At 40.3% G+C, this 26,595-nt stretch overlaps 1 protein-coding gene across 12 annotated transcripts in view; it reads left to right on the top strand.

The window, feature by feature from the left end:
• HDAC9 (histone deacetylase 9) overlaps positions 1–26,595 on the top strand; it is a 347,135-nt gene that overhangs the window by 190,036 nt on the left and 130,504 nt on the right. For all 12 annotated transcript variants that reach the window (XR_005555379.1, XM_039332526.1, XM_039332546.1 and 9 more), the window contains one exon: positions 6,283–6,332. Coding sequence is in view for 11 of the 12 variants with exons in the window: in XM_039332526.1 (XP_039188460.1) it covers positions 6,283–6,332 (50 nt within the window). In the remaining variant the exon portion in view is untranslated. The remainder of the gene's footprint in view (positions 1–6,282; positions 6,333–26,595) is intronic.

Genomic DNA, 26,595 nt, shown 5'->3' with positions numbered 1-26,595 from the left:
GACAACCAAACCTGATCGAGATGTCCCTGAACAGTGCTCTGGGAATCCGCTTGTCAATTTGCCTCCCCCGATATGTGTTCCGCCCTGATGGAACCCAGAGTGGACTCTGCCCGCAGACCTAGATCCAAGGCCTCCTGCATGAGCAGCCAGGATCAGGTCCCTCCCTGTTTGTTGACGTGAGCCTTGGCTGCCACGTTGTCTGTCAGAATCAGGATGTGCTGTCCCGTCACTAGGGAGGAAAACCACTGGAGTGCTAAGTGTATGGCTCTGAGTTCAAGCCAATTTATGTTGTGAACTAGGTCCGACTGGGACCACTGTCCCTGAGCCAGATGAGTTTGAAAATGGGCCCCCCAATCGAACAGACTGGCATCTGTAGTCAAGGTGAGCCTGGGAGGCTCCTTGAAAATGGTCTCCTTGGTTATTGCGGATAAAGCCCACCATAGGAGGGATAATGGAGTGTGGTGAGGGACCCTGACTCTTCTGTTGGATGAACTGAGGTTCTGTTTCTGAAAGGGAAGGAGGAACCACTGAAGGCTTCTTGAGTAAAGTCTGGCCCATGGAACGATCCCCATGCAAGAAACCATCTTTCCCAAGAGTTGAGACAGCTGTACCAGAGGCACTGTTTTCTCTCTCCGAACATAATGTACCAGCTTTTGGATGCTGACCCGACGCTCCTGTGAAAGATAGACCTTGCAAAGGTCTGAATCTATGATCGCCCCTAGATGAAGGAGGCACTTTGTGGGGATCGTATGGCTCTTGTTGAAGTTCACTGAGAACCCATGAACCTGAAAGGTATGTATCGTGATTTCCAGGTCTGACTGAGACGACCAGAAAGAACTGGACTGAAATAGGATGTCGTCTAGATAGCATTACACACGCACTGGCATCATCCTGAGGTGAGCCACCAAAACTGCCAAAATCTTTGTGAAAACCCTTGGAGCTGAAGAAAGACCAAAAGGAAGGGCTCTCTATTAGTAATGCCAGTGCGCATAACAAAACCAAAGGAACCTGCGGTGTTCTGGAAGTATCAGGATGTGTAGGTACGCCTCTGTCAGATCTATGGAGAAGAGGAAGTCCCCTTTCCTGATGCTGGCAAGAATGGACTTTAGGGTCTGCATCTTGAACCTTCTATAGGTCAAGAAGTAGTTTAGACCTTTTAAGTCCAGTATCGCCCTCCATCCCCCTGAGGCTTTGGGGATCACGAACTGAATGGAGTAAAACCCTTCTCCTTCCTGTTCCTGTGGTACAGGCTCTATGGCCTTGATTTCTGTCAAATGAGAGATGGCCTTGGCTACCAATTGTGCCTTGGTTGTGTTTCGTGACACCGGGCACTGTATGAAACGGTCCAGGGGAAGAGAGTAAAACTCTAGAGTGAGACCATATTTGATGGTCTCTCTGACCCAAGAGTTGGTGGTGGTAGCCTCTCAAATGTTGCTGAACAGCGCCAAGCAACCCCCAATGGGAGAGTCCTCCTTGGCATCATTTGGACCACCTGTAGGGATGGCCCCCCGAGCCCCGGAAGGGATGTTTGGACTGGAATTGGCCCTTGGCTCCCATGCTCTGGCAGTCCTGTGGACGATCCTGCCTGGGGGGAAAGGATCGCGAGCCTCTTGACCAATCCCAGGACTTGCCCTGCCTGAAAGGGCTGCCTCCACTCCCAGGAACCACTGGGACAGAAAGCCTGCCTACGAAACTCCTGCTGGGGCTGCCTATCTGACCATTTGGAGAGGTGTGCCAGAATCTTGCATTTAACCTTGCCGTCAATAATGTGTGGTTCGAGGACTGACCCAAATAACCGTGTGCTGCTTTACTTGGCCGTCGATAGATGCCATTTGGACTTCAGGTCAGTTCTCCACTGTTTCAGCCACAGTAGCCTACGAGAGGCAACCGTGGCTGCAACTAGCAGAGTACCTGGTCGAATGAAGAGAAGCGTCTGCCATGTACTCTGAAGCAGCCACTAGCTTCCCTAATGTCTGATGTGTCTGAACCTGATCCGGGGGAACAATTGCCTGCAGTTCGCGAAGCCACATGATTGATGCCCTTGCGAAGAAAGAGGATGAAATTGCAGCCTTGATCGCCTATGCCGAAGCCTGGTGAGCTCGGTGGAGAGAAAGCTCAAACTTCTTGTCTTCTGCCTTCAGGGCCTCAGCCATATCCCCTGGAATAGCAGATGTGGAAAACAAAGAAGTCAGAGGAGTGTCTACAAAAGGCACCTCCAAGAAGGAAGCAAATGAAGAAGAAACATTGAAGAGTTTCTTCTCTGTACTATTAGGAGAAGGTAGAGTAGCCAGGGATGACCACTGTTTCTCCACCGTAGTATGGAAAACCTGTGGACAAGGAATCTGCTTGTCCTCCACAATCTGTTCTGCGAACAAGGGGTTAGACTCCTGGCTGGTGGAGGTGGAAGGTTTCTCCTCCTGTACTAAAGTGAGGTTGGCGGTGGTACAGGCCTTCATTAGTAGAGACCTGAAAAGAGAAGGGTCAAAAAGCCCCGAAGTTGGCGCCTGTTCAGGCACTGCCTCCTCATCCTCTGACATGGGTGTGTCGGCTATCACCAGGTCCACTGACCCCTCCTCCCCTAGCTGGGAAGAAGTCTCAGAGATGCCTGAACCGGGGACTGTGGCACGTCCCACTTGAGAAGGAGGTTTAGACGGAGGCATTGGTGGTTGCAAGGGTCGTTAACTCCTAGAGGAAGACATGAATTGCATAAACGCATGGTGCATGAAAGCTTGAAACTGTTCTGACCACATATCCCTTTGTTCCATAGAACTAACCCCAGCCTGAGCTGGGATAAATGTGGCTTCAGGACCCTGATGAGTAGATGAAGATGAGGAGCGAGGGGGACCAACCTGTTCAGTTTCCTCCTGAGGAAACCAAGCCCTAGGGCATCATGAGAAGGTGCAAATGGAGGCTCAAATGGAGAAGTGTCCAATGGAACTGGAGGAACCACTTCAGCTTCACTGGACATAAGCCTTTGGGCTTTGGAGAATTCCCTTTCCAGCGCCAGATGTCTCCTCAAGGCCTCTCGCTCAGCTGACTTGGAGGACTCTTTGGTGGAGATGTGTTTTGTCTTGGCTTTTTTTCTTTCCCCCTGCATCCAAATCAGTAGATCTGCGCTTTGTTTGTGCGGGGGGAATACCAGAGCCCTGTGATGCCTGGGTCGAGGAATTGTCTGCCATTGTAGTCTGGATAATCCGGATAGAAGATATCCAGAAGTGGGGGGAACCCAAACACGCAGATCTAGTTGACAGAGATGGAAAACGATCCTTGCTCTGCACAACAGCAATGGCAAAAGACAGCCAGACAACTCTCTAGAACTGCCTGTCTAGGCCTGTGACACAGTGCCACACACTAATTGGAACAGGTGGATTTAAAATAAATTCCCCTTCGCTCAACTCACACCAGAAATCAAGGATATGTGACTGAACCTCAATGAGTAGTTAGAACAATAACACCAATACAGTACAGGAATCAACCATGTGATTCTCCTGATAACACACTGAAAAACTTCCCCCCAGTTAAAGGCCTGACAACGCAGGCCAATGGCAAATAAAGGCAGGCCTCAATATCTTTGATAGAAACATAAGGTTCCTACAAAATGGCTTCCGTGCCTAATGACACTCTCAAAATGGCAGTCGTGCCTAATAACACTCCCCAAATGGCGGCCGCATCTTGAGCATGTGGTTAAAATGGTGGCTGCGCCCGTTCAGTGCCTCCAAAAGAATGGCGACCACGCTGAAAAAGTGGAATAGAAGGTAATCAAACCCCCTGCTAGATAGAGCCTTAAGAATCAGCCAAGCTAAGAAAGCACTTTCCCGCATTCATAAAAGGCACTTGCTATTAGTCGCGCAGCCTCCGCTGTGATCCGAACTCTGCTGCCGAGAGAAGCCTCATGTCGGTGAAGCTTGAAAGGGAAGCCTCCGAGCTACCTGAGTCCCGAAAAGACTCCGTTTGCCGCAAGCCAGCTGGTCAGCTGGTCCGCGCTCCCGCTGATCCGCTTAATCGGAGCTGAAAGCCCCACCTGAAAATAGCCTGCAGTCTTCTCCACAGGAGCCTGTTAGGCTCGAAGCCAGAAGGCCTGAGTCAATTTCTGTTGCGTCCTTCGCGAAATGGCAAGACACGAGAAGCAGTTGTAGTTCTCAGGAACTCTTTATTCTTAGTTCAGCTTTACAGTTAGAAGACACCGGCAACGGCCAAAACTCCTGGCCTCTTATATAGGCCATCCCCGGGTCAATCTGCAACTTTTGGCGTGCCAGCACTTGCGCATGCGCACAAGTACTGGCGACAGCCTCTCTGGTCCCGGGTAACTTGCACCTGCCCGGGACCGTTTGCAATGCCCCGAGCCTGCTTGCACAGGCTCAGGACATAACAATTTCCAATACTAAATTTAGTCAATTTGAGTCCCAATTGAAAAAAGGAAAAAACACTACAATTTAGATACTGCAGAATGAATTAAATTCAATTAGATGATCAATTAACATAGTCTAGCTAAGAGCCAAAAGATTTGCGCCCTACTGAGCCAAGACTAAGTCAAAAACTGGGAAGACACACCCAGGGGGAGGCATGGCTAAAGTTCTGACTTAGTCTCTTCTGAGCAGGAAGGCTGAAATTACCACCGATGGATTCTGCACTCATCATGCTGGAGAACTATCTATAATCTATAGCAGGGTTTTTCAACCTTTTCGCCCATTGTACCACTTTTAGGATATGGCAACATCCGAGTACCACCAGTCGCCTAGCAAAGTGTCAAAAACTTGATGACCAACAAAAAAAAAGGAAAAAAGTGATGAAGTACAGGTAGTTCTCGACTTACAACAGTTCGCTTAGTGACTGTTTGAAGTTACAATGGCACTGAAAAAGTTCCCCCCAAACCACAGCCGAGCAAGACACCTGCCTGCCCACCCGGCCACACTCTTCCTCCTGTCCGAGGTTTTTATTGTTGTGAGCATTTCTGTTGAGGATTGGCAGCGGGCGTGGGGTGGGAGGTGTTATTCTCCCCGTCTGCTGGGTGGTTGCAGCAGGTTTTGGTCACTTCACAAATATTTATGTGAGTATCATAAATATGAATCAGTTGCCAAGCATCTGAATGTAAATCACAAGATCCTGGAGATGTTGCAACATTCCAGCTGATTGGTGCTTCTTCTGGGCTCAGCAGAAATGCCAGGATCAGCGCCAAGCTCCAGCCGGAACCTGGCACTGATCCTGGCACTTCCACTGAGCCCTGACAGCCCCAAAGAAGCGCAGATCAGCTGGAAAGCAGCACTGATCCTGGCGCTTCCGCTGAGTCCTGACAGTGCCGATCAGCTGGAAAGTGACACTGATCCTGGTGATTCCGCTGACCCCTGACAGCCTGCAGCTCCAGCCATCTCTCGCTCAGGCTTGTGCAGTGCTGCCACCAGTTCAGCTCATTCCCTTCCCCCTCTACCACTTTTCTAGGATGGTCACGTACCACCTGCCAGGTGCCAATGTACTACAGGTGGTACCCGTACCACTGGTTGAAAAGCCCTGATCTATAGGAAGCTATGTTACATGGTTGCAGTTAGACCCAAAGTCTTTGGTTTGCTTTTGGTTTGATGATCACCAAGGTACCTCCCCAACTTCACATATGTTCAAACCAGTCAAACTAGGAAAAATGTATTTGGGTCATAACAGTCAACCAAATCAACCAATAGCTGATTTGGTATGTGATAGATGTGAAAAGGGCAAATTCAATGCTAGAAATCATTAGAAAAGGGACTGGAAATAAAACTGCTCACATTGTAATGATTTGAAATGAATTGATGCCTACATCTGACATATATGTACATTTTGAATTACCATGACTGGAAAAAGATAGAAAATATCAGAAAAAATGTAGAAGAGTGGTTTGTAATACTTAGTTTGTAACCAAAATGCTTGAATACTTGTTATACGGGAGGGGGGTTAGCTACAACTTTGGGGATTATGGGAAAAAAAGGCAAATGAGAGTCAAAATAATTGCAGTGTATAAAATCATGTTATCTTCTTGTATTGGACTACAACTCTATTATTTCTAGCAAGCATGGCTCTCGGTGGAATTATAGTCCAACGTATCTGGAGAGGACAAGATCAGTGATATCTGCTCAAGAGGCTTTGTACGTTGCTTAACCAGTCACCCCAAAAGTTATCCTAACTTAATTTAACTTCTTTGGGAAGATTTTAAGAAATGTTATTACTATTTGATTAATTACTAAAAATATTTAATAGTACATTTTGGGAAAAAACATATTTTATGTACATTTTTATTTCTTATTTTTAATACAGGCAGTACATCTCACAAGTCTTTTTCATTGCTGCCCTGTGGGGGTCTTGGTGTAAGTAGCTTTTCCTTCTGTTTTCTAGTTAAGTATGTATGTATGTATGTATGTATGTATGTATGTATGTATGTATATGTGTGTGTATCTATATGTATATACGCACACACACATATAAAATTGTGAGTATAGTTAATGATTGAACATAATTAAAGATGAGCATTAGCAATATAACTATATGTGTGACCATTCAGAGATTAATTCCTATATAAATGTACTCTGCAAACAAGGAAATAAACTAAAAACCTCATGAATCATATGGGCTCTGAGGGTGGATGTAAAGGAAAGACAGAGATTGCATCAAAAATCAGTTCTGAATAATGTTATCAATACTATATAAGTAATGATATAAAAATCCAATGCCATAAGCAAAATACACATGAGATAAGTCTTACATGTACAGCAAATTTATTTTGAGGAAATCATTGTTTTGTAGTTGTTTAAACAAATATTGGACATAAATAAATAACAAAAATGTTGCTTTATGTAAAATCAGTTTCTAGGTTAAGAGGCCTGTGACTTTGGAATCATTTATAACTTGGAAGTGTATCTGCCCTCAAATTCCTTGGATACATCTCAAAAATTGATAACTGTCTACCTCTTTTATGGCTCAGAGGAGGCAACACGAATCACATCAATATTGGCAGCCAATATGAATTTTGACATGCTGTAAAAATCATAAAAGGGCTTAAGGCATTTGTTTAGTTGAGGAATGGGCTCTCCAGCTGTGTCAGAGCTAAGTTTGGGTTTTGGTCCTGGTACCCAAGGGACCATGCTGCAGACAAAAGAGAATTCCACATTTATCTTGTAAAATAAGGCAGCTGTCCAATTCAAAGTTTGTTAAAAAAAAATAAAGGAAAAAAAAACAAGCAGGAACAGAAAGGTCAATGCACAGTGTCAGGTCTTTAAAATTGAATGAGGCTGTGCTGGGGAAAAATGAATGTAACACCTTGTAGGAATCCAGGTATTTTATACAGAAGTGTTAAATTAGTATTAACTTTGTTTCCTTTGGTTGGTTTGATTATTCTTGGCGCAAAGCAAGATGATATTGGAATACCTGAATATAACTCTGAATAGTGTATTACTGAAAGGCAGAATTAATTTCATTTTAAAAAAGGCTTGGCAGCATATCATACAGGTGATATTTATTTATTTTGTATAGTTTAATTACATGTAATTAACATAAACTAATAGGCTACCAATGAACATAATGGATGTCAGCAACAGCTATCAAATATTTTCAACACCCCTTAGGAAGACTTTGCCATTTCTGAAGAAAAGTAGATAACAATAATAACAACTTTGTATTTTTATATGCTTCTTTTATAATTTTTGTTATAATTTTATTTTATAGTCTTTCTTACATAAATGGGTCCAATAGCCACTCCTGAGTCTGAAAGAACTTCACAACCAGGATGATCCTCCAGTTTGGATAGTTCTTTACATGTTTCTAGGGATATTCTCAATCACTCAAGTAATGGTTGTCCTACAGGTGTTTTTCAAAAGGCAACTGGATTTTCTTGGTTTTTTTTTAATTTGAAAACATTTCATTTCTAATCCAAGAAGCTTCTTCAGTTCCTCTCATGTCATGAATGGGAAGATTCACAATACAATTGTTACTGGAGGAACAGGTTGCCATTGAGATAGAAAGAAGGAAGCAGTTTCATGGTGAAAAATTGTTTTATTCCATGACTTGCTACGCAGCAAGATTATTTACTATTTCTGTCCATTATATTTTTCATTTTTGAGCAGGCTGATAAAACAGGAACTGCAACATTGTGGGTGAGGCAGGACTGTGAAAACAGAATTAATGATGGCCAAATGCCCATGCCATAACTCCTTAATGAGCAAAAAATTTGACTACCTTATTTGATAAGCAAAATGTAATGTCAAAAAATCCCCACTGTCCAAAATATTTCCTCTCCCATATATCCAACTTATCTTTCTATATGAAATTTAAAGAGGAACCTCCTGCCAGAATAACAGTAGTTTTGAAAATAAAAATGGAAAAAGAGTAAGTATCTAATTCATATTAGTTGCCTTTAATCTTCCAACCATAGGTATCCTAAGTTGGCTGCACATACTTTGCACATCAGCCCTTGGAAACCATGATTACCCCAACTTTAATAATCTGATACACTGTAAACATGTCCATTTGGCTAGAAATTATAATTATTCCTGTTTTTGCTGTTCTTCCATTCATGTACCATTTCATGATATGATTTTGCTACAACAAAAAACATGAAATATTCATCTTTCATCAGATAGATAGTCCAACATTGGGCAGATATTGTGGGACAAAGACTAGTAAACCTTTTGAGACCTGATATTCCACCAAAGGAACAGTTAACAAACATATTGATTTAGATCTAACATATAAATATGTAAGAAACCAGACCATTCGAAGTGCCAATCAACAAGATAACCAATCAGCTGCTCAGAATTCAAATATAGCTCCAAACAACAGACCACATTGGCACACAAGATGCTTATGAGCTAAAGAGAATAGGACAAGAAAATCCTGCTGATGATGTTATCTAGTTTGGTAACGAAACATTCAGGAATTATATTAAAACAAGCTTGGAGAACAAACCACAGCCAAAAGACTAGTGTCTCCAAATAAGTAAAGGAAGTTTTAAACCTCTCCAAGGCAATTAAAAGGTTTTGCATTCTAAGCAAAAGATTCTGGGAGGACAGTGAAGTTAAGATTGCTGTAAATCATCCCCTTTGGTTTGTAAGAATCTTCCTAATCACAGGATCTTCTGAACCTTTTGGAAAGTATCAGCAATCTTTCTGACTCAGACAATAATTCTGATGTCCTTCCATTTTGCTTCTTTTCTTTTTTAAAAAAGCTTGAATTTTTTGAGATTTTGGCTATTTAATCTGAAACTCATCTAAGAATGCCAAATCTCTTTTCACTGGTCTTTAAATTGAAGGATGTACGGGCCCTCTTTTAGGCTGCAATGGATGCCTTAAAACTGCTTTCCCATAAAATTAATTCATGAAGTGGAGAAACTGGATTGTGCCCATTGGCTCATCTTCAAAAAAGCTCAAATTCAGATCCAATGTATGTTCAACAGAATATCCAAAGGATGTGCCTAAATTCTCACTGCTGTTTTTCTAGATTCTTCTTTGTATCACTCTACTGAATGTATACACATTCCTTCCCCTACCTGATGGCCTTAAAGTTATTTGATTACTTGTTCCCACAGTCAACATGAAGACTATATATTTTGTCTGTCCACCTATCTATCTATCTATCTATCTATCTATCTATCTATCTATCTATCTATCTGTCTGTCTGTCTGTCTGTCTGTCTGTCTGTCTGTCTGTCTGTCTGTCTGTCTGTCTATCATCTTTCATCTGTCTATCTATTACTAAAAGTGTCATTCCCATAACTTTTAAGTGGCTGCAGCAGAGCATTGTATGACAATTTTTGAACCAAAATATCTCAAGTGGATTAAGTTACAGAATGTGTCAAAAATCGGGGACCTTGATTCCCAGTGGAATTGAAATTTGGCAAACTTTATAAAATATTTTATGGTCTAAAATCCATCATAAAACAGTTTATGACATAATACAAGATGTTATAAAACATTTTGTGTGCTGATGTCAGTAACAACAAGGGCTGTTTTCAAGGCAAATACATTTCTGAATCCCACCTTTTCTAATCCAGCCATACTATAGAAATTCTGTTGTTGAAGGCATTGAGGAATTTATAAGGAAATATCTCTGAGAAGAGGCTGTATAGTGTTGGTAAGAATGACGGGCACTGTAGAACTACATATCTGGAAAAGACTAATATTTATTTAGTCTTTATTTGGACCTTTATCCAAGCTCCTCTACTATTCACTACTGTATTTTTTTTGAGAGGTATGAGAGAGAAAAAAGTTACTCTCAGAACATATTACATGAGCTTTTTTATTTCCATAGGGAAAAACAGAAAACTTTTTGCATGCTGTAGGTAAAAATCCAGTAGCTTCCACAAAGAATAAATGCAAATTAATTTTTATTTAAGCCATGCAATCTGTTTAAATAACTCCACATACACTTCAGGGACAGGTAGTTTAATTTCTATCATCTGTGACTTTATTAAGGTCTAGTTTTGCTACACATGTCAGTGATTGAGCTATGCTGGAAGTATTTGCAAAAGCTTGCAAGTGCTATGTTCATTCAGGAAACTCTGAATGAAGTAAATCCATATGTGCCTTAAAAGCCTTAGACTTCAGAGTGGGATTGCGTATTCTGGCTTGTAACATTGTCATGAATGATTCTGACTGTTTAAAGTGTTACTAAAACCTGAACAAGCTTGATGTCTCAACTGAGTGCACTTATATTTCAAAACTTTCTGCTTTTAAAAAGCCTGTTGATGTTAATTATTTCATGGTTATTTATAGTATATATTATCTACTGCACCATGTATATGTAATACTGATGAAGCTTCAAAAACCTCTCAGAGACAGAACAGGGGTGGTTTCAACAGGTACATTTTCAGACAGTTACTAATGGCCAACAATTACTAACATTACTGCTTGAGGCATACATGACACTGGAATTTCTTACGAAGTCCAGACTTTATCAAGCAAATTAAAACTTTAAATTAAAGCAAGCCTTTCCTGAATCTGGAGTCCCTCACTCAGTCACTCAAGCCCCCGTCATCTCATGTTTGGACTACTGCAATATACTCTACATGTGGCTATCCTTGAGAGTATTCAGAAACTACAGCTGGTGCAGAGTACAGTGAGTGGGCAATTTTTAGGGTCCCTGGAGTGGCTCATGTTATTTCACTGCTCTATGAGCTGCACTGATTGCCAGTTTGTTTCTGGGTGCAGTTCAAGGTGTTGGTCATTACCTTTAAAGCTCTGCATGGTATGGGTTCCTTGCGCCTCACCTCAATGGGACTAGCTCACCCCACTTGCTGGCAGAGGGGGCATCTGTAGGTCCTGTTGGTCAATGAAGTTAAGATGGCAGGATCCAGAAGAAAAGCCTTCTCTGACATGGCTTGGGCCTTTTGGAACTTCTGATGCCTAAAATGAGATTGGGTTCTACCCTTCTGACCTACATAATGACCTGAAAATCTGACTCTGCCAGTTGGCTTGGGGCCCAAACAGGGAAGTATCATGCTGGAGGTGGTTAATGGATTAAAAGAAAATCACATCTCCCTCCTCACCCCACCCCACCCCAGGCATCCTGCTGCCTCCTCCTCTTTTAACTGCAATCTTACCTTTGAGTGTTAGAAATATTTATCTTTTGTGATTTTATTGCTTTTAATGCTGTAAGCATTAAAACAAATTTAATAATAATAAATGAAGTTCAAGACTCTAGTTGCTCCTGAACTCTTGATCCTAACTGCATCAGAAGAAGCTTTGTATCAAAGATACAGGATATTATTTTTCCTCTCCGTTCTTCAGAGGTAAGACTATACCTGGCATATCGGGTATGATTCTGAGTTGAAGATATTGACAGAGAAGGTTCAAAGGAAGGCAACAAAGATGATGAAGAGACTTGAGGACATTTAACATTAAGGTTTCATCAAAGGCTAATAACATCCTTATGGGGCAATCAGTGATTTCTAATCAAGCCAGAGAATTTTTTCTCAGTATTTCATCAGGAAGAGAAAGGGTTAATTCCTGTCTGACAGCAAACCAAAACATTATAATTACCATCTCTCTATTGAGTTATTTGCATGTTTTAAAAATGCATTTAACCTCACATCCAATTTCCCTCCAACTATTCTGGTCAGTGCAACTTTTTAAGTTCAGCAACATGCAGTTTGAAAGAATATTTGCCTTAAGATCAAACAGTCTTCTTCACATGCCCTACAATTTTCTCCAAAAGCATGCAGAAAAATATACCATGCAGATTTCTTACCTCATTTCATAGCATTGGCCAATAAAAAATTGCTTTAGAAATACTTTTCAAAGGAACAAAAAAAATCTTGGTGGCATTTCACAAGTAGAATGTGATTTTCTTGCATTAGTTCATGCATTCACTGTATATTTCCTGCTTTCCCCCAAGATCTTATGAAAGAATACAGCATTCATTTCTACAATGTTATGTACAGAATGCAGAGAAGAGCAACAAAGATGATTAAGGGGGGACTAAAGCATATAAAGAATGGTTGCAAGAACTGGATATATCTAGTCTAGTAAAAAGAATGACTGGGGACAATATGATAACAGTGTTTCAATATTTGAATGGCTGCCACAAAGAAGAGGAGGTGAACCTATTTTCCAAAGCACCACAAGGCAAAAAGACAAGAAGTAATGGATGGAAATTAATCAATGAGAGAATCAACCTAGAACTGAGGAGAAATTTCCTGATAGTGAGAATAGTTAACCAGCGGTTAACAAGCCTCCAGAAGTTATGAGTGCTCTATCATTGGAGGCTTTTAAGAAGAGACTGGCCAGCCATTTGTCTGAAATGGTATAGGGTTTCCTACTTGAGCAGGGGGTTGGACTAGAAGACCTCAAGTTCCCTTCCCTTTATTTTATCATCCAACAGTAAGAGCTGAGTAGTAGATCTGGTTGAGAGCAGGGGAAATCAGGAGGGTAAGAAAAAGTCGATGATATTATTGAAGCCATTACCTTTATTTCAAAGTGTTCAGGGTGTGACGCATGTTTAAAATGATGGGACCTCAGTTATATGGTTGTGGTCATTATTTTGATACTTTTGGTTTCTCTTTGATAACACTAGTTTTGGTATTGAGAATGGCTAGTTACTTGGTGATTTTGGTGGCTGAATTCTAGTCTTTCTGTTTTGGTCTAGCTTCTTAAGCACTGAACTATAATAACCTTCAAATTATTACAAGGAGGCTATGATATACACATGTGCATATGTGAATGTCCTGCCTTTCATTGTACCATCATTTTCTCAATGATTTATAGCATTCCTATCTTCCCATGCTTTTATTCAATGCCAAAAAACCTACAGCAACACTATAATGGGCCTTTTCCAGATTGCAGAATATAGCCATCCTGGGAAGTTTGTAATATGAAACTGCAGTGCCAATAACAAGGTCCTCCATCACTTCCGCCAGTAAAGCAAGTTCAAAAACAGCATAAAGGGTAATGCAAAGATAATCTTAAATAGCTTTCTAAAAATAAGGAAAAAGAATGGAAGTACCTTTTTCAGAACTACCATAATTTGACTATGAAAATCCAGATGACCACAAGATTTAGTGTTTCCAGTGTGCCATGGTTTAAATTTTGTAAGCTAGATAGGGTGCAGGATAAAATGCAAGCAGATTTTGAAGAGCACTGTTTACACCTCACAGCAAGAGCAGATATTAGTTAGACTAGTAATTCTGAATAACTACTAGAGGACAGTGAAGAAATGCAATTCCTTAATGATTCTAATGGTTATCTAGATTTGTCCAGGTCCTTTAGCTTTATCATTGGCCATTTTTTGATATATGGATGACATAAAATTTCAGATGAAATGAAATGAAACGAAACTGTGTTTATTTGGTGAATGACCAGTAATATTTGAAATTATACAAAATTATACAAAAATAAATCAAGTAGGTGAAATACTAATGTCATGGTTCCAATAGATGAAACCATCAAAAGAACTTTGAGGCAAAATTCTTCCTTAAAGAACATTTATTCAGGAAATAAAGTATCGGCACTACATAGTTGAGCCCAAAAACTAAATTCCCTTCCCCCAGAAAAAAGTAACAAAGTATAATTCCCACCCTTAATAAACTGTCATAAAGCACATTCCCCAATTAGTTTAAAGCATGGGCTTTCTCCTCAGCTCCTCAGCCCGCCAAAACATTATCAGCTTGTCCTTGGGTTCCCACAGCAGCATTATTATTATGTCTAGCTGAGCTTACATCCCACCTACCCCCCAGCTGCATCTGATTTCTAAAAGCAAGAAAAAGCATATTAAAGGAGAAGAGAAAATAGTTACATTTTCATTGGTTATCAGAGCGGGAACATCCAATGTTAGCAGCGTTGACATCTGGGCCCCCTTACAAAAAGGACAAATCCTGCAACTCAAACAAAATCATAGGTTAGGGGTTGCCCCTTGGTTTGTTAAGATGTTTCTCATAGAATTTATTAATGAGTCTGTTGGCTTTTACATCACTAGATTTTACCCATGTGGCTTCAGATAATGGATATCCTTTCCATTGCACTAAGTACTGTAACTTTCCCTTAAAAAGTCTACAATCAAGAATATGCTTCACTTCATAATGAGTCTGTCCAGCTACCACAAGAGGTCCAAATGCCTTCTTAGGGAGAGGTCATAAGGTGGAACCCCAAAAAGGTTTCAATAGGCTACAATAAAACATAGGGTGGACTTTCCCTAGGAGTCTGGGAAGCTTTTATTCTACCGTGACTGGGTTAATGATTCTTACTATGGGGAATGGACCCATGTACTTCAGTTCTAACTTCTTACTAGGCAACCTAAGTCATAAATATTTTGTGGATAAATAAACTTTTTTCTCAACTTGGAATGATCTTTGGAAAGCCCTCTTTTTATCTGCTTGCTTTTTTACATGTCTCAAAAGCCTTTTTCAGAGCAATTTTTGTGTTTTTCCATACCTCCTCCCACCCTCTCACCCACTGGTCAAGCGTTTGGCAAGTAGAAGGTCCCTGAGGATATTTGGGTATTGGGTTGAACTGTTTTCCTGTCACAACTTTAAAAGGTATAAAACCAGTTTTGCTGTGAACAGAGTTATTGTAAGCCACCTTTGCAAAAGGCAGGAGGTCAGTCCAGTTCATTTGCTGATAGTCCACATAGCATCTGAGATACTGCTCCACCACTGAGTTAACTGATTCGGCCGCTCCCTTTGTAGAAAGGTGAAAAGCTGATGACAGTCCTTGTGATGAGCCTTGAGGAAAATCCTCCAGAACTTGGCCATAAATTGCACCCCTCAGTTTGCGATTATTCATTTTGGTGTGTCATGCAGTGTGTAGATGTGCTTCAAAAATATCTTGGTTAATCTTTGAGCTGACGGGAGTCTTTTGCAGGCAATGAAATGAGCCTATTTTGAAAATAGATCTATCACAGTCCAAATCACTGTATTTTCCCCTACCTTCAGGTAATTCCAATATAAAATCTATAACAATTTCTTCCCATGGTTGGGAAGGGTCTGCAACCAGTTGTAATAGTCCAAAGGATTTTTTCCAGAATTCTTTTCATGGCACATACAGCACAGCTCTTGACATAGTTCTCTACGTCCCATTTCAAACCCAGCCACCAAATTTGCCGATGAACCAGTTGCAGAGTTTTTAAATATCCAAAGTGTCCAGCTTGTTTCCCATCGTGACCATGCTGGAGAGTGTTAAGACGGAAGGTTTCAGGCAAATACAACTTCCCCCCTTTGTAAGCCAAACCATCCCTACATGTCAAGGAGGTTTGATTTTCCTTGAACCATCGATCATTGAGGAGTTCCTGTTTTAATTTCCTCACCCCAGGGTCACCAGGTTTGGGACTTTCAAAGATGGGGCTCTTTGTGGCGTTAGTTCAGAAGCAGCTTACAATGCCCTCACTGGAAATTCTATAGCCTAGGTAATCCAGTCAGGTCTGATGGAACTCATACTTCGATAGTTTAACATATAGTTTGGCATTCAACTATTTCTTTAACACTTCTCGCACTAGTTTTACGTGGTCAGCCATATTCGTGCTTTATATCAGGATATCAACAGGATACACCAAAACTCCTTTTATACAAATGATCATGTAGTACCTGATTGATCAGCTGCATGAAGACAGCTGGAACCCCCTGTAGTCCAAAAGGCATGACTTTAAATTGATAGTTCCCCATGGGGCAGTTAAAAGTGGTTTTCCATTCATCTTCTTCACTTATCCTTACTCGGTAATATGCCTCTCTTAGATCCAATTTAGTGAAGACACTCTCTTTTGCCAGTGGGTTAGTAGGTCCTTCAGCAGGGGGAGGGGGTACTTGTTTTCTACATTCACAGCATTTAACTCTTTATAGTCTATGCAGAGATGAAGCAACCTGTCTTTTTTCTCTTTAAATAACACCAGAGCTTCCACCTGAGATTTGGCTGGCTCAATAAAACCTCTTGCTAGGTTCTTGTTCACATACTGCTCAGTTCATCCATTTCAAGGGGGGGTCATGGCATACATCCTCAGCCATGGGAATTTAGCTCCCAGTAACTGTTCAATGGTGCAATCATTGGGCCGTTGGGGAGGCAGAATGTCGCATTCTTTCTCACTAACACTTCCGCTAGATCTCAGTATTTGCTGGGGATGAGTGGCTCACCTGGTTGAGACAGGGTAGTTATCTTTGCTAACCTGGTGGGTGGCCTGGACTCCCCAGTAACGTCAGCTAAACTAAGGGGGGGGGCTTGGGTCCTAGAGGTAATCTCACAGTCCTCATCCCCTTTTCCCACCAAATAAATTGCTTCCATTGTCCAACCAGGCTAGCCCTAGAATCACAGCCTCAGTCATCTTCAGAGCCACCATGAAGTGAATAAACTCCCAATGTTCACCTATTTCTAAGCATATTGGCTCAGTCAATTGTGTGACTAAAGTTCCTCCCATTAGAGAGCCATCGGCTTGTTCAAATCTCATAGGTTTGGAGAGCGACTTTGCTTGTATACCCATTTTAAGAGCAAGTGGCAAGCTAATAACACACCGGGAGCACCCCAAGTCCACTAGCACTTTCAAATCTACTTGTGCACCCATCTTAGGAACTATGAGCTTGGCCGTGAGAGAAAAAGGTGGAACCGGTCAACTCACCATCGGGTCATTCTCCCCTTCATCATCGCTGTCATAGGAGGACAGAGCAGTGGCAGGTCCAGCTTGGGTGACGTGACATGGGCAGTGGGTTCTTGCATGATCCAGTTTGACCTCTCTTTTGCCGGCTTCTGGGCTGGTTTCTTTCTCACTGGTGGTCCCAATCTACTTTGCTGTTGGGGATATGGGACCGGGCAACTCGCCGCCCGGTATCCTTGCAGCCCACATCTGAAGCACTTGATCAGTAGACCAGCAGGTGGCCTGGGGGTTCTGCGGCTGCGATGGCTGGAGACATTTTTGGGGGGGGGGGGGCGGCCGCCTGGTCTGGTCTGGTTTTGGCCTGGCTTCCTGAGGTGGTGGTTTCTTATAACGGGCAAGCTCGACATTTAATCTTACTGCTGCCTGATACCACTTCTTGCAATAGATTAGGGACAGCTTGATAAATGCAGGCCTGGGAAAGGTGATCATCTAGTCCAGTGATTCTCAACCTTTCTAATGCCGTGACCCCATAATACAGTTCCCCATGTTGTGGTGACCCCCAAGTGGGTGTGGCCACCAATAAGAGGGAGTAGGACAGCTAGGGAAAAGGGAAAAATGGCGGACAGCATGGTTTGGCGACCCCCGTGAAATGGTCATTTGACCCCAAATGGGGTCCCGACCCACAGGTTGAGAACCACTGATCTAGTCCTTCCTTAAAATGATGAACTAGGGACTGCTCAGGCCACCTCTCTATTTGGCTGGCTATCTTGCAAAACTCTTGTACATATTCCAATGCAGGTCTGCTGTCTTGTTTTATCTTATGAATTTATTTCTCCGCTTTGAGGGCTATGGATGGGTCCTCAAACCTGGCTCTTAATCCAAGGAGTAAGAGGTGGAGGTCCCCCAGTCAGGCGCTTGCTTGTTATACAAATTGTTTAGCCACACAGATGCTTCCCCTTCCAAATTGGCTGTGACCACGTTGACCATAGCATCTGGATTCAGGTAGAAATTAGCACTGCAATTCATGTGGGAGTGTACTTGATTGAGGAAGAAGATCAGCCTCTCTGGGTCACCATCAAAAGTCACTCGAAGAGGAGGTGCCATCATGGGCTGCTGCTCCCCCAGTGTAGCTGCATTTCCAGCGGTTGCTGGCCTCTCAGCTGTGGCTGCTGCACCGCCAACAGCTGCTGATCTCCCAATGATGGCTGCAGCACCTCCAGTTGCTGCAGGCCCCCCAGCAGTTGTTGTACATTCAGGGGCTGTTGCCACCCCCACTGCTGCTGTGCTCCCAATTGTTGCTTATCTTCTGGCAGCTCTGGCATCCCCAGTTGTTGCAGGCCCCCCAGTGATCCTAGTGCCAGCGCTGCGGCATCCCCAGTTGCTGCAGGCCCCCCAGTGGTTGCTGCACATTCAGGGGCTGTTGCCAACCCCACTGCTGCTGCGCTCTCACCTGTTACTAATCTTCTGGCAGCTGTTGCTGTGGCATCCCCAGTTGCTGTAGATCCCCCCACCAGTTGTTGCACATTCAGGGACTGGTGCCAGCCCCACTGCTGCTGCGCTCTCACCTGTTGCTGATCTCCCAGTGGTGGTGGCTGTGGCATTCCCAATTGATGCAGGGGCCCCAACGGTTGCGGTGCTCCCACCTATTGCTGCCCGATCGCGCAGCTGTTGCATTATACCTTGTTAAACACTCACATATGAGTCGCCCTCCTGCAGAGGCCTCAAGCTTAGGTGGCACTGATGGTGATGCGCAGGACAATATGACCAGTAATTGTGACAGTCAGGGCTTTCATGGTACCTGTGATGATCTGGACTTCGGCTGCCCCGACAGTGGTTCAGGCTTTTGGATTGTAAACAGTGCTCTGGAGTTCCGGAGGAGCGACAACATCTTGGACTGCCATGTTCAGAGTGGTGGCTGGGACTGTCCCTCCTCGCAGGGCTGGAGGTTAGTGTTGGCGGCTTCAAGGGGGGGAAGCCACTTGCATCCATAGGTGGGGCTGGAGCTTCTTTTAGGCATGGATTGGCATCTGCTCTGCCGATCATCGTGATCACTTGCATGTGAAGAGTGGGAGGGTTGCTCCCCACTCCTCACTTCTAGCCCCTCGAATCTCTCCACCAACGTCTCCACTTATTGGCTACGAACTGCGGACAGGTACTTCTACTCTCTGGAGTTCTCAGTAGTTGCCAATTTCTTGACTCTCCAATGGTCCAGGGAACATGACTCTTGAGAGATTCTTCCTTGCAAATCGACTTCAGCCACTTTCAAAGAACTTACTTTTGGCAGGGTTGCCTGGAGGTTCTTGGAGTCTCCACCGAGCAGGGTCTAATCCGATGACCAGATCAGGTCTCACGCCTTGGGTCTTGCCCCCAGCTGTAAGGCTTGAAAAGATTCTTTCTCCACCGGTGCACTGGCTTGCACTCCCTCCACTGAGGCGGCAGCCATGGCTGAGGTGCTGGTTTCAGATGCTTCTTCCTTCTCCATGTTGAGATCTTCCCCAAGTATTTGTCAGACTATCCCTCAGCTTAGGGACGGTGACTAGAGTTCAGGACCCCAAGGTGGTTAAGATAGAAAGAATGTAATTTTGGGGTTAATGTCATGGTTCCAATAGATGAAACCCATCAAAAGAACTTTAAGGCAAAATTCTTCCTTAAAGAACATTTATTCAGGAAATAAAGTATCAGTACTACATAGTTGAACCCAAAAACTAAATTCCCTTTCCCCAGATACAAAGTAACAAAGTACAATTCCCACCCACAATAAGCTGTCATAAAGCACATTCTCTCCTCAGCTCCTCAGCCCGCCAAAACGTTATCAACTTGTCCTTGGGTTCCTACAGCAGCATTATTTTTTTTTATTGAAAATTTTTAGTTTTACAATAAAATACTCCCCCCCCTCCCCCCCATCACCCTCCCCCCTCCTTCCCAGAGCTGAATACAGGGTTAAAAAAAAAAAACCATACAACTTAAATGAACATCAAACAATTATACATACATCCAAGAAACAAAATTTTAAATACTTTAACTCCAATACATAAAAACAAAAATTCTAACCATTACCATTAAACATAAGTTATTCAAAAGCTAAATAATACTTTTTAATCTCATATTTATTCTGTATAAAATTCACCCATCTTTTCTACACCGAAATATATCTCTCTTGCGATTGGTCTTTCAGATAAGCCGAAATTTTTGCCATTTCAGATAAATAAGAAACTTTAAGAAACCATTCTTCTAAAGTAGGCAAAGAGTCCTTCTTCCAATATTGCCCAATCAGCAACCTTGCCACTGTAATTAAATTCAACATTAAAATAATCTCTTTGCCATCACAATCAACAATAATACCTAACAGAAACAATTGTGGTGTAAATTTTATCCTTCTATTAAAAATCTTCTGAATGTTCCACCAAATCTTGATCCAAAAAGCCTTTATATTTCTACATGACCACCAAATATGATAATACGTTGCATCCAAACAACCACATCTCCAACATTTGGGCTGCACATTTGGATACATACGAGACATCTTTTGTGGATCAAGGTGCCACCTATAAAACATTTTGTAAAAATTTTCTCGTAAATTTTGAGCTTGAGTAAATTTGACATTCCTCACCCAGATTATCTCCCATGTATCTAATAAAATCGGCTCATCAAAATTTTGAGCCCATTTAACCATATAATCTTTAACTAATTCTGTTTCTGAATCCAATTCCACTAAAACACTATAAACTCTTTTTATATGAGTTTGATTTTGATCTTTAATTTGTTTCATCAAATTTACATCTTCCCTAATAAAACCCACTTTTTGATCTATTCTCCACCTTTCTAATAATTGCCTATACTGGAACTAAGAATAACTAATATTTTCTTGCACTAATTCCTCCATAGATTTTAATTGCCAATTATTCCCTTCCCAGTTAAGCAATTGTTTATAAGAAATACTATCCATTTTCACTCCTTTCCTTATCCCTTCTATTGCATGCCCTGGAATTCCCCACAACGGTATTCTAGAATCTGATCTATAATATTTCTTCCAGACACGCAATAAAGCAATTCTTAAGATATGGGACTTAAAAACCCTATCTACCTTTTTATTATAAATTAAATACGCATGCCATCCAAATAATAGATCCCATCCCTCCAAAAAAAGTATATTTAAATTTGTTAAGTTGATACAATCACTAATCAATGTTAAAACCACCGTATCATAATACAATTTCAAATTCGGCACCTTGAGTCCACCTCTTTCTTGAACATCTTGTATAATTTTAAGCTTTACTCTTGGTTTTTTCCCCGCCCAAATGAATTCATTGATACCCTTCTGCCATTCTTCTACATTTGCCTCTTTCTTTAAAATAGGTATCATTTGAAACAAAAAAAGGAATTTTGGCAGAATGTTCATTTTAACTGCAGCAATTCTCCCTAACAAAGATAATTGCAATTTTTTCCAATCATTCAAATCCTTCTGTATTTTAATCCATAACATTTCATAATTATTTTTATACAATTTTACATTAGAAGCAGTTATATAAACCCCCAAATATTTGACCTTTTTTACAATTTCAAAGCCCATCAATTTAACCAATGTCTCCTTATCCAAATTAGTCATATTTTAGATAGTATTTTAGTTTTATTGTTATTGACTTTAAAACTGGAAACTTGTCCAAATTGATTTATCAACTGTAACAACTCCAATACAGAATAAGTTGGTTGAGACAAGGTAACAACCAAATCATCTGCAAAAGCTCTTAATTTATAATCATTCTTATCAATCATTATTCCCTTTATTTTAGATGATTCACGAATTTTAATCAACAAAATTTCCAACATTAAAACAAACAACAAAGGAGACAATGGACAACCCTGTCTTGTACCCTTTCCAATTTGAAAAACCTCAGGTAAACCTCCATTAATTATAAGTTGTGCCGATTGTTTTTGATAAATACCTCGAAGAGCTTGCAAAATTTTATCTCCAAAATTCATCTCTTCAACCAACCTTAACATAAATTGCCAGTTTAACTGATCAAAGGCTTTCTCAGCATCTAAAAAAATCAATCCTGCAGAAATCTGATTGTTTTTATCCAAAATATAAATCCGTTGTAATCAGAAAAAAATCAATTCTTGAAAACGATTGATGTCTGTCAGAAAAAAAGTGAAGTCTCTCTCTTCCATATTACGTTCCCGCCAAATATCTCCCAGTTCTAAGTCATCTTTCAAATCAAAAAAATCCTTAGGTAGTTTAGCTTGCTTGAAAGAAGTAGAAAATCCTTTCTTATCTCTATGTGTGTCCAAAACTCCATTCCAATCCCCCATCAAAATAACAGATCTATAATCCAATGAAATCAATTTTGATGTAAAAATCTATAAAACTGTTCTTGTTGTTGGTTAGGAGCACTATAAGCAGTTTCTTGCCATACATTCCCACTTCAATCATAACATATCTCCCTTGAAGATCAGAATCTATTAATACAGCTGACAAATTTTTCTTAACATAAATGACAACACCCCCTTTTTTCCCAGGGGCAGAAGATACAAAATGAGAACCCAATCGAGCATTAATCAAATATTTTTGATCTTTTAAAATAATATGGGTTTCCTGCAAACAAACAATGTCATTATTATATTGCTTCAAATAATGAAATATTTTCTTCCTTTTCTGTGGAGAAATAAGGCCGTTAACATTCCAGGTCAGGAGCTTTGCCGTCTCCTCCATCTATTAGCCTGGAGAAGACTGCTTGAAGATCTACCATCGAAGATTGGACCAATGAAGATCTCTTAGGTCTTGCTCCTCCCACAGGCTCAGAAGCAGATTCTTGTGTAATTTCTTTAATTTCCTTCTTCTGTTGCTCCTTTTCTTTTTGTCTATGAGCTGTTCGGGTCATTCTCTGTTCTTTCATCTCAACAGACTGCTATAACAACTCAGCCTATAATTTTCCAGCTTTCATTGATACAGCATCTTCAGCCAACTGCTCTCCCTCCTTCACTTCCAGAGCTTTGAACATTGAAGGTGGTGATGAGTGCACTCCCAGGACCGAAATATAAAACTCTCTTGCCTTAGAAACAGTGTTAAGTCTATAACGTGTCCCCGCATGACTCACCACAATTCCAATTGGAATGTCCCATCTAAATGGCATCTGTCGCTTTTTAAGTTCATCTGATAAAAAAGCAAAGTCCTTTCTTCTTCTTAAAATTTTTGATGGAATCTCCTTTAAAATTATAACATCCTGAGCTGCAATCTGAAATCTCTTGTTGTAAAATGCTTGTATAATTTCATTACATAAAGATCTTTTTCCAAAATAAATCACCACATCTCTTGGCAAATTTCTCTGCTTTGCGATCCACGAATTGACTCTAAATATTTTTTCTATTTCTCTAAATATCTCCTCTGGATCCCTCTCCAAAATCACAGCAATATCATTTGCCACCACCTCTCTCAGGTTTTCTTGCATGTTTTCCCTCAAGCCCCTGATTCTTAAAGCGAACTCCATCTCTCTGTACTGAGACATAACAATTTCATCCTGTGAAGTTTCCACCATTTTTTCCACACTTTCAACCCTATCTTCCAATAAATCCACTTTATCTGCAACATCCTCAATGCGAGAATCCAGCTTTTCAACAACAGAAGCAAGTCCTTTCAAAGCCAGTACTATGTCCTCCCTCAAGACTTTGTTTCTCTCTTCTAAAAGCTCCTTCATTTCTTCTCTAATTTGACATACATTTCCCATAACATCTTGAATATCTTTTACTGTGAGTGGTGGTACAGACGGGGAGGATGGTGGTGATCTAGGTTTAGGTTGTTGAGCTGGTAATATTGCCGGAGAAGAAGCCACCTTAGGCACAGCAGAGGTCGCTTGACGCTTTGAAGCCATTTAAAAAAAAAAAAATTTTCTCCTTCTTAAAAAAAAAATCCGAAAAACCAAAAAAGGAAACAAAAAGAAAAAGGAAAAAAACCCTTTTCTATCTGGAAGAAGAAGAAGTATTCTCCTCTTACTAACACCCAAAGTCCCAAAAGTTTCTGAAACTATTATAACAAAAAAAAGTAAAGAAGTAATAAAGTAACAAAAGTCCTTTCACTTTCCTTCCTACAGCAGCATTATTATTATGGCTAGCTGAGCTTACATCCCAACCCCCTGCCCGCTGCACCTGATTTTTAAAAGTAAGAAAAAGCATGTTAAAGAAGAAGAGAAAATATCTGCATTGTCATCAGTTGTCAGAGCAGGAACATCCAATGTTAGCAGCATTGACATCTAGCATAACAAGGATCTCAGTAATAACAATGTAACATAAGCTACTATAATGGTATGTTATAGTACCATAACATACTTCCATATTGTGAAAGTATAATAAAATATTACAATCTATGAACTAAAAATGCATGTCACTTAAAGCAAGATAGTTAATTTTTAATAAATTGAAAGTGATGAATAAAACTGAAGTGATTATACCTGTGACCAAATGCTTTACTTTCATTTTGGTAACACAGAATTTGGATACTGCATAATAGATAAGGAATTTAGAATGTTTTAAAAGATGGTTCACATAAAAATTGTCTGCCCTTCATGGAAATTTACATATTAAGGGCAGAATGTAAGCAGACCTAATATCCCTCTAGAATTACAACAAAGCAATACTTATGAAATGGATTTGATCTCCTTATTACCATGTGGGCAGATATGCTCGGTTAAGGGGGTTGGGAATATTTGCCTTGCAGCAATGGAGATAGTAAAATGTTATGTCTAGCTTTGAAAAAAAAATGTATCCTCAGTTTGGGGGATGTTAGATTTTGTAGGTACCTTATTGGTCCCCTAATGCCCTAATTTATCAAATATTTGCCATCCTAAGGCGAGCTATTTTGGTCTAAAATTCCATAACATTTATGTTTCGGTGAGCAGTTGGCTTGGTAATACTCTAAAAGTACAACCATATAATGCCAATATTTGTCTATGACTTGTTTCCAAGGAGAAGGTAAATTATCTATTCAAACTAGAGAAGACAGGTCAAGTGGAAAGAATTGCATTTTTAGCTAGTAGTTTATCTTCCTCCTTCAAGCCTTGATCTGGATTGCAGGCATTTCTTTTTCGAGCCATTTTTCCATTAGGGGCAATGAAGACTGAGCCACAAAATTTTTTCTGCACTTATTCCAGGTTATCTTTCTTCACATAAATTCCTTTTTATGCTCTGTAAATGCTGCAGGGTTTAGATGAAATTCAACACTGGTATATATTAGATTTTATTTAGTTCAGATGAAATGTTATGCCCCCTTGTTACTACAAAATAAAAAAGGTCTGAACATACCAAACTTTACAGTATATTTGTTATACTGTTATTTGTTATTTGATATTTGTTAAATTTTATGTCAATCAATTTTGAACAATGATTTTGATTTGCCTTTGTAGCTAGAGTTTTGCATTATTGATCTTGGACAATAAATTCCTTGTCATTTCCAGGTTCAACATTCCCTGCTTATTTCCCACTTATAACTTCTTTATGCCAACAGTTCTCAACAAACTTAGTTTTACTTTGTGAAGAACATTTCTTATGTTCATATCTGTCCTCTTTCATCTAAACCATTATATTCAGGATTGAAAGCAATGTGTGTTTTATTGGGGCCATGGTTGAGTCTGAACTGTTGCCCTTGTTCCTTTTGACTCTTCCCATTAGTGCTGAATCCAGAAGAAAGAAGGGTTCATTCAGGTTTGGAGTCTGCCTTTCTGCTTCATACAAGAATCCATATTAAACATCCTAAAAAAACTCTAGACAATAGCTGCAGTTTCATGTTTGTACCTGCTATTTTGACTTTTTTGACCACAACCCATTTTTCAACTTTTTAAAATATTATATTATGATATGATATGATACGATATGATATGATATATTATTACTTTTTATTTAGTCAGGCATTGTAATTGTTTGAATTTGTTAATTTTTTTATCTTAATTGTGACAGATTTTCATTATGTTATGTAAATGTTTAATAATATTGGTGTACTTCCCTGGTATGGATAACAATATAAGATGGTTTTAAAAAGTTTAAATATAATCAATCAACAAATCTTTTGTGTCATATTTAGTTTTAGGTATTTTCTTTCCTGTAATAAGTATTTTTGTGCATGTAGTCTTCATCACATCTTTTATCAAATAGTAAACAGAAGAATAAAAGCAGATATTCATAGACACACAGATATATACATGAACAAAGAAAAGACATAAAAGGAAAAATGTATTTGTTAGCAACATTAATAGTTGCCAGAAAACTACACACCAGTTTTATTTTGCCTCTGGCTCTGTTTTGATGTATGCTGGTTATATGCTGGTTTCTTGTGTGTTTTTAGTTCAATGCTGGATTTTTCATCAGATTTTATGATCCTATTTCATAATGTTCATGTATTAAGTTGCTGTTTAAACATTGCCTTCAGCAATTAAGATAAGATTCTATTTTTTAAAAAAAGAAAAAAACATGCTTGTTCAGGAATTGAAAATAGTCTTTTTTCTTTTTCTTCTCATTTCTTTTCTTTTTTGTTAATAAACACAGTAGAGTAATAAACTGAAAAATTTGTATCATGAACTACAATAGA

Source organism: Crotalus tigris, unplaced genomic scaffold, assembly GCF_016545835.1.
Source record: "Crotalus tigris isolate CLP2741 ecotype Arizona unplaced genomic scaffold, ASM1654583v1 scf7180000017624.2573661763:2888555, whole genome shotgun sequence".
Lineage (NCBI taxonomy): Eukaryota > Metazoa > Chordata > Lepidosauria > Squamata > Viperidae > Crotalus > Crotalus tigris.
The sequence above is the reverse complement of the archived record's forward strand: the minus strand, read 5'-3'. Positions and strand labels throughout refer to the sequence as shown.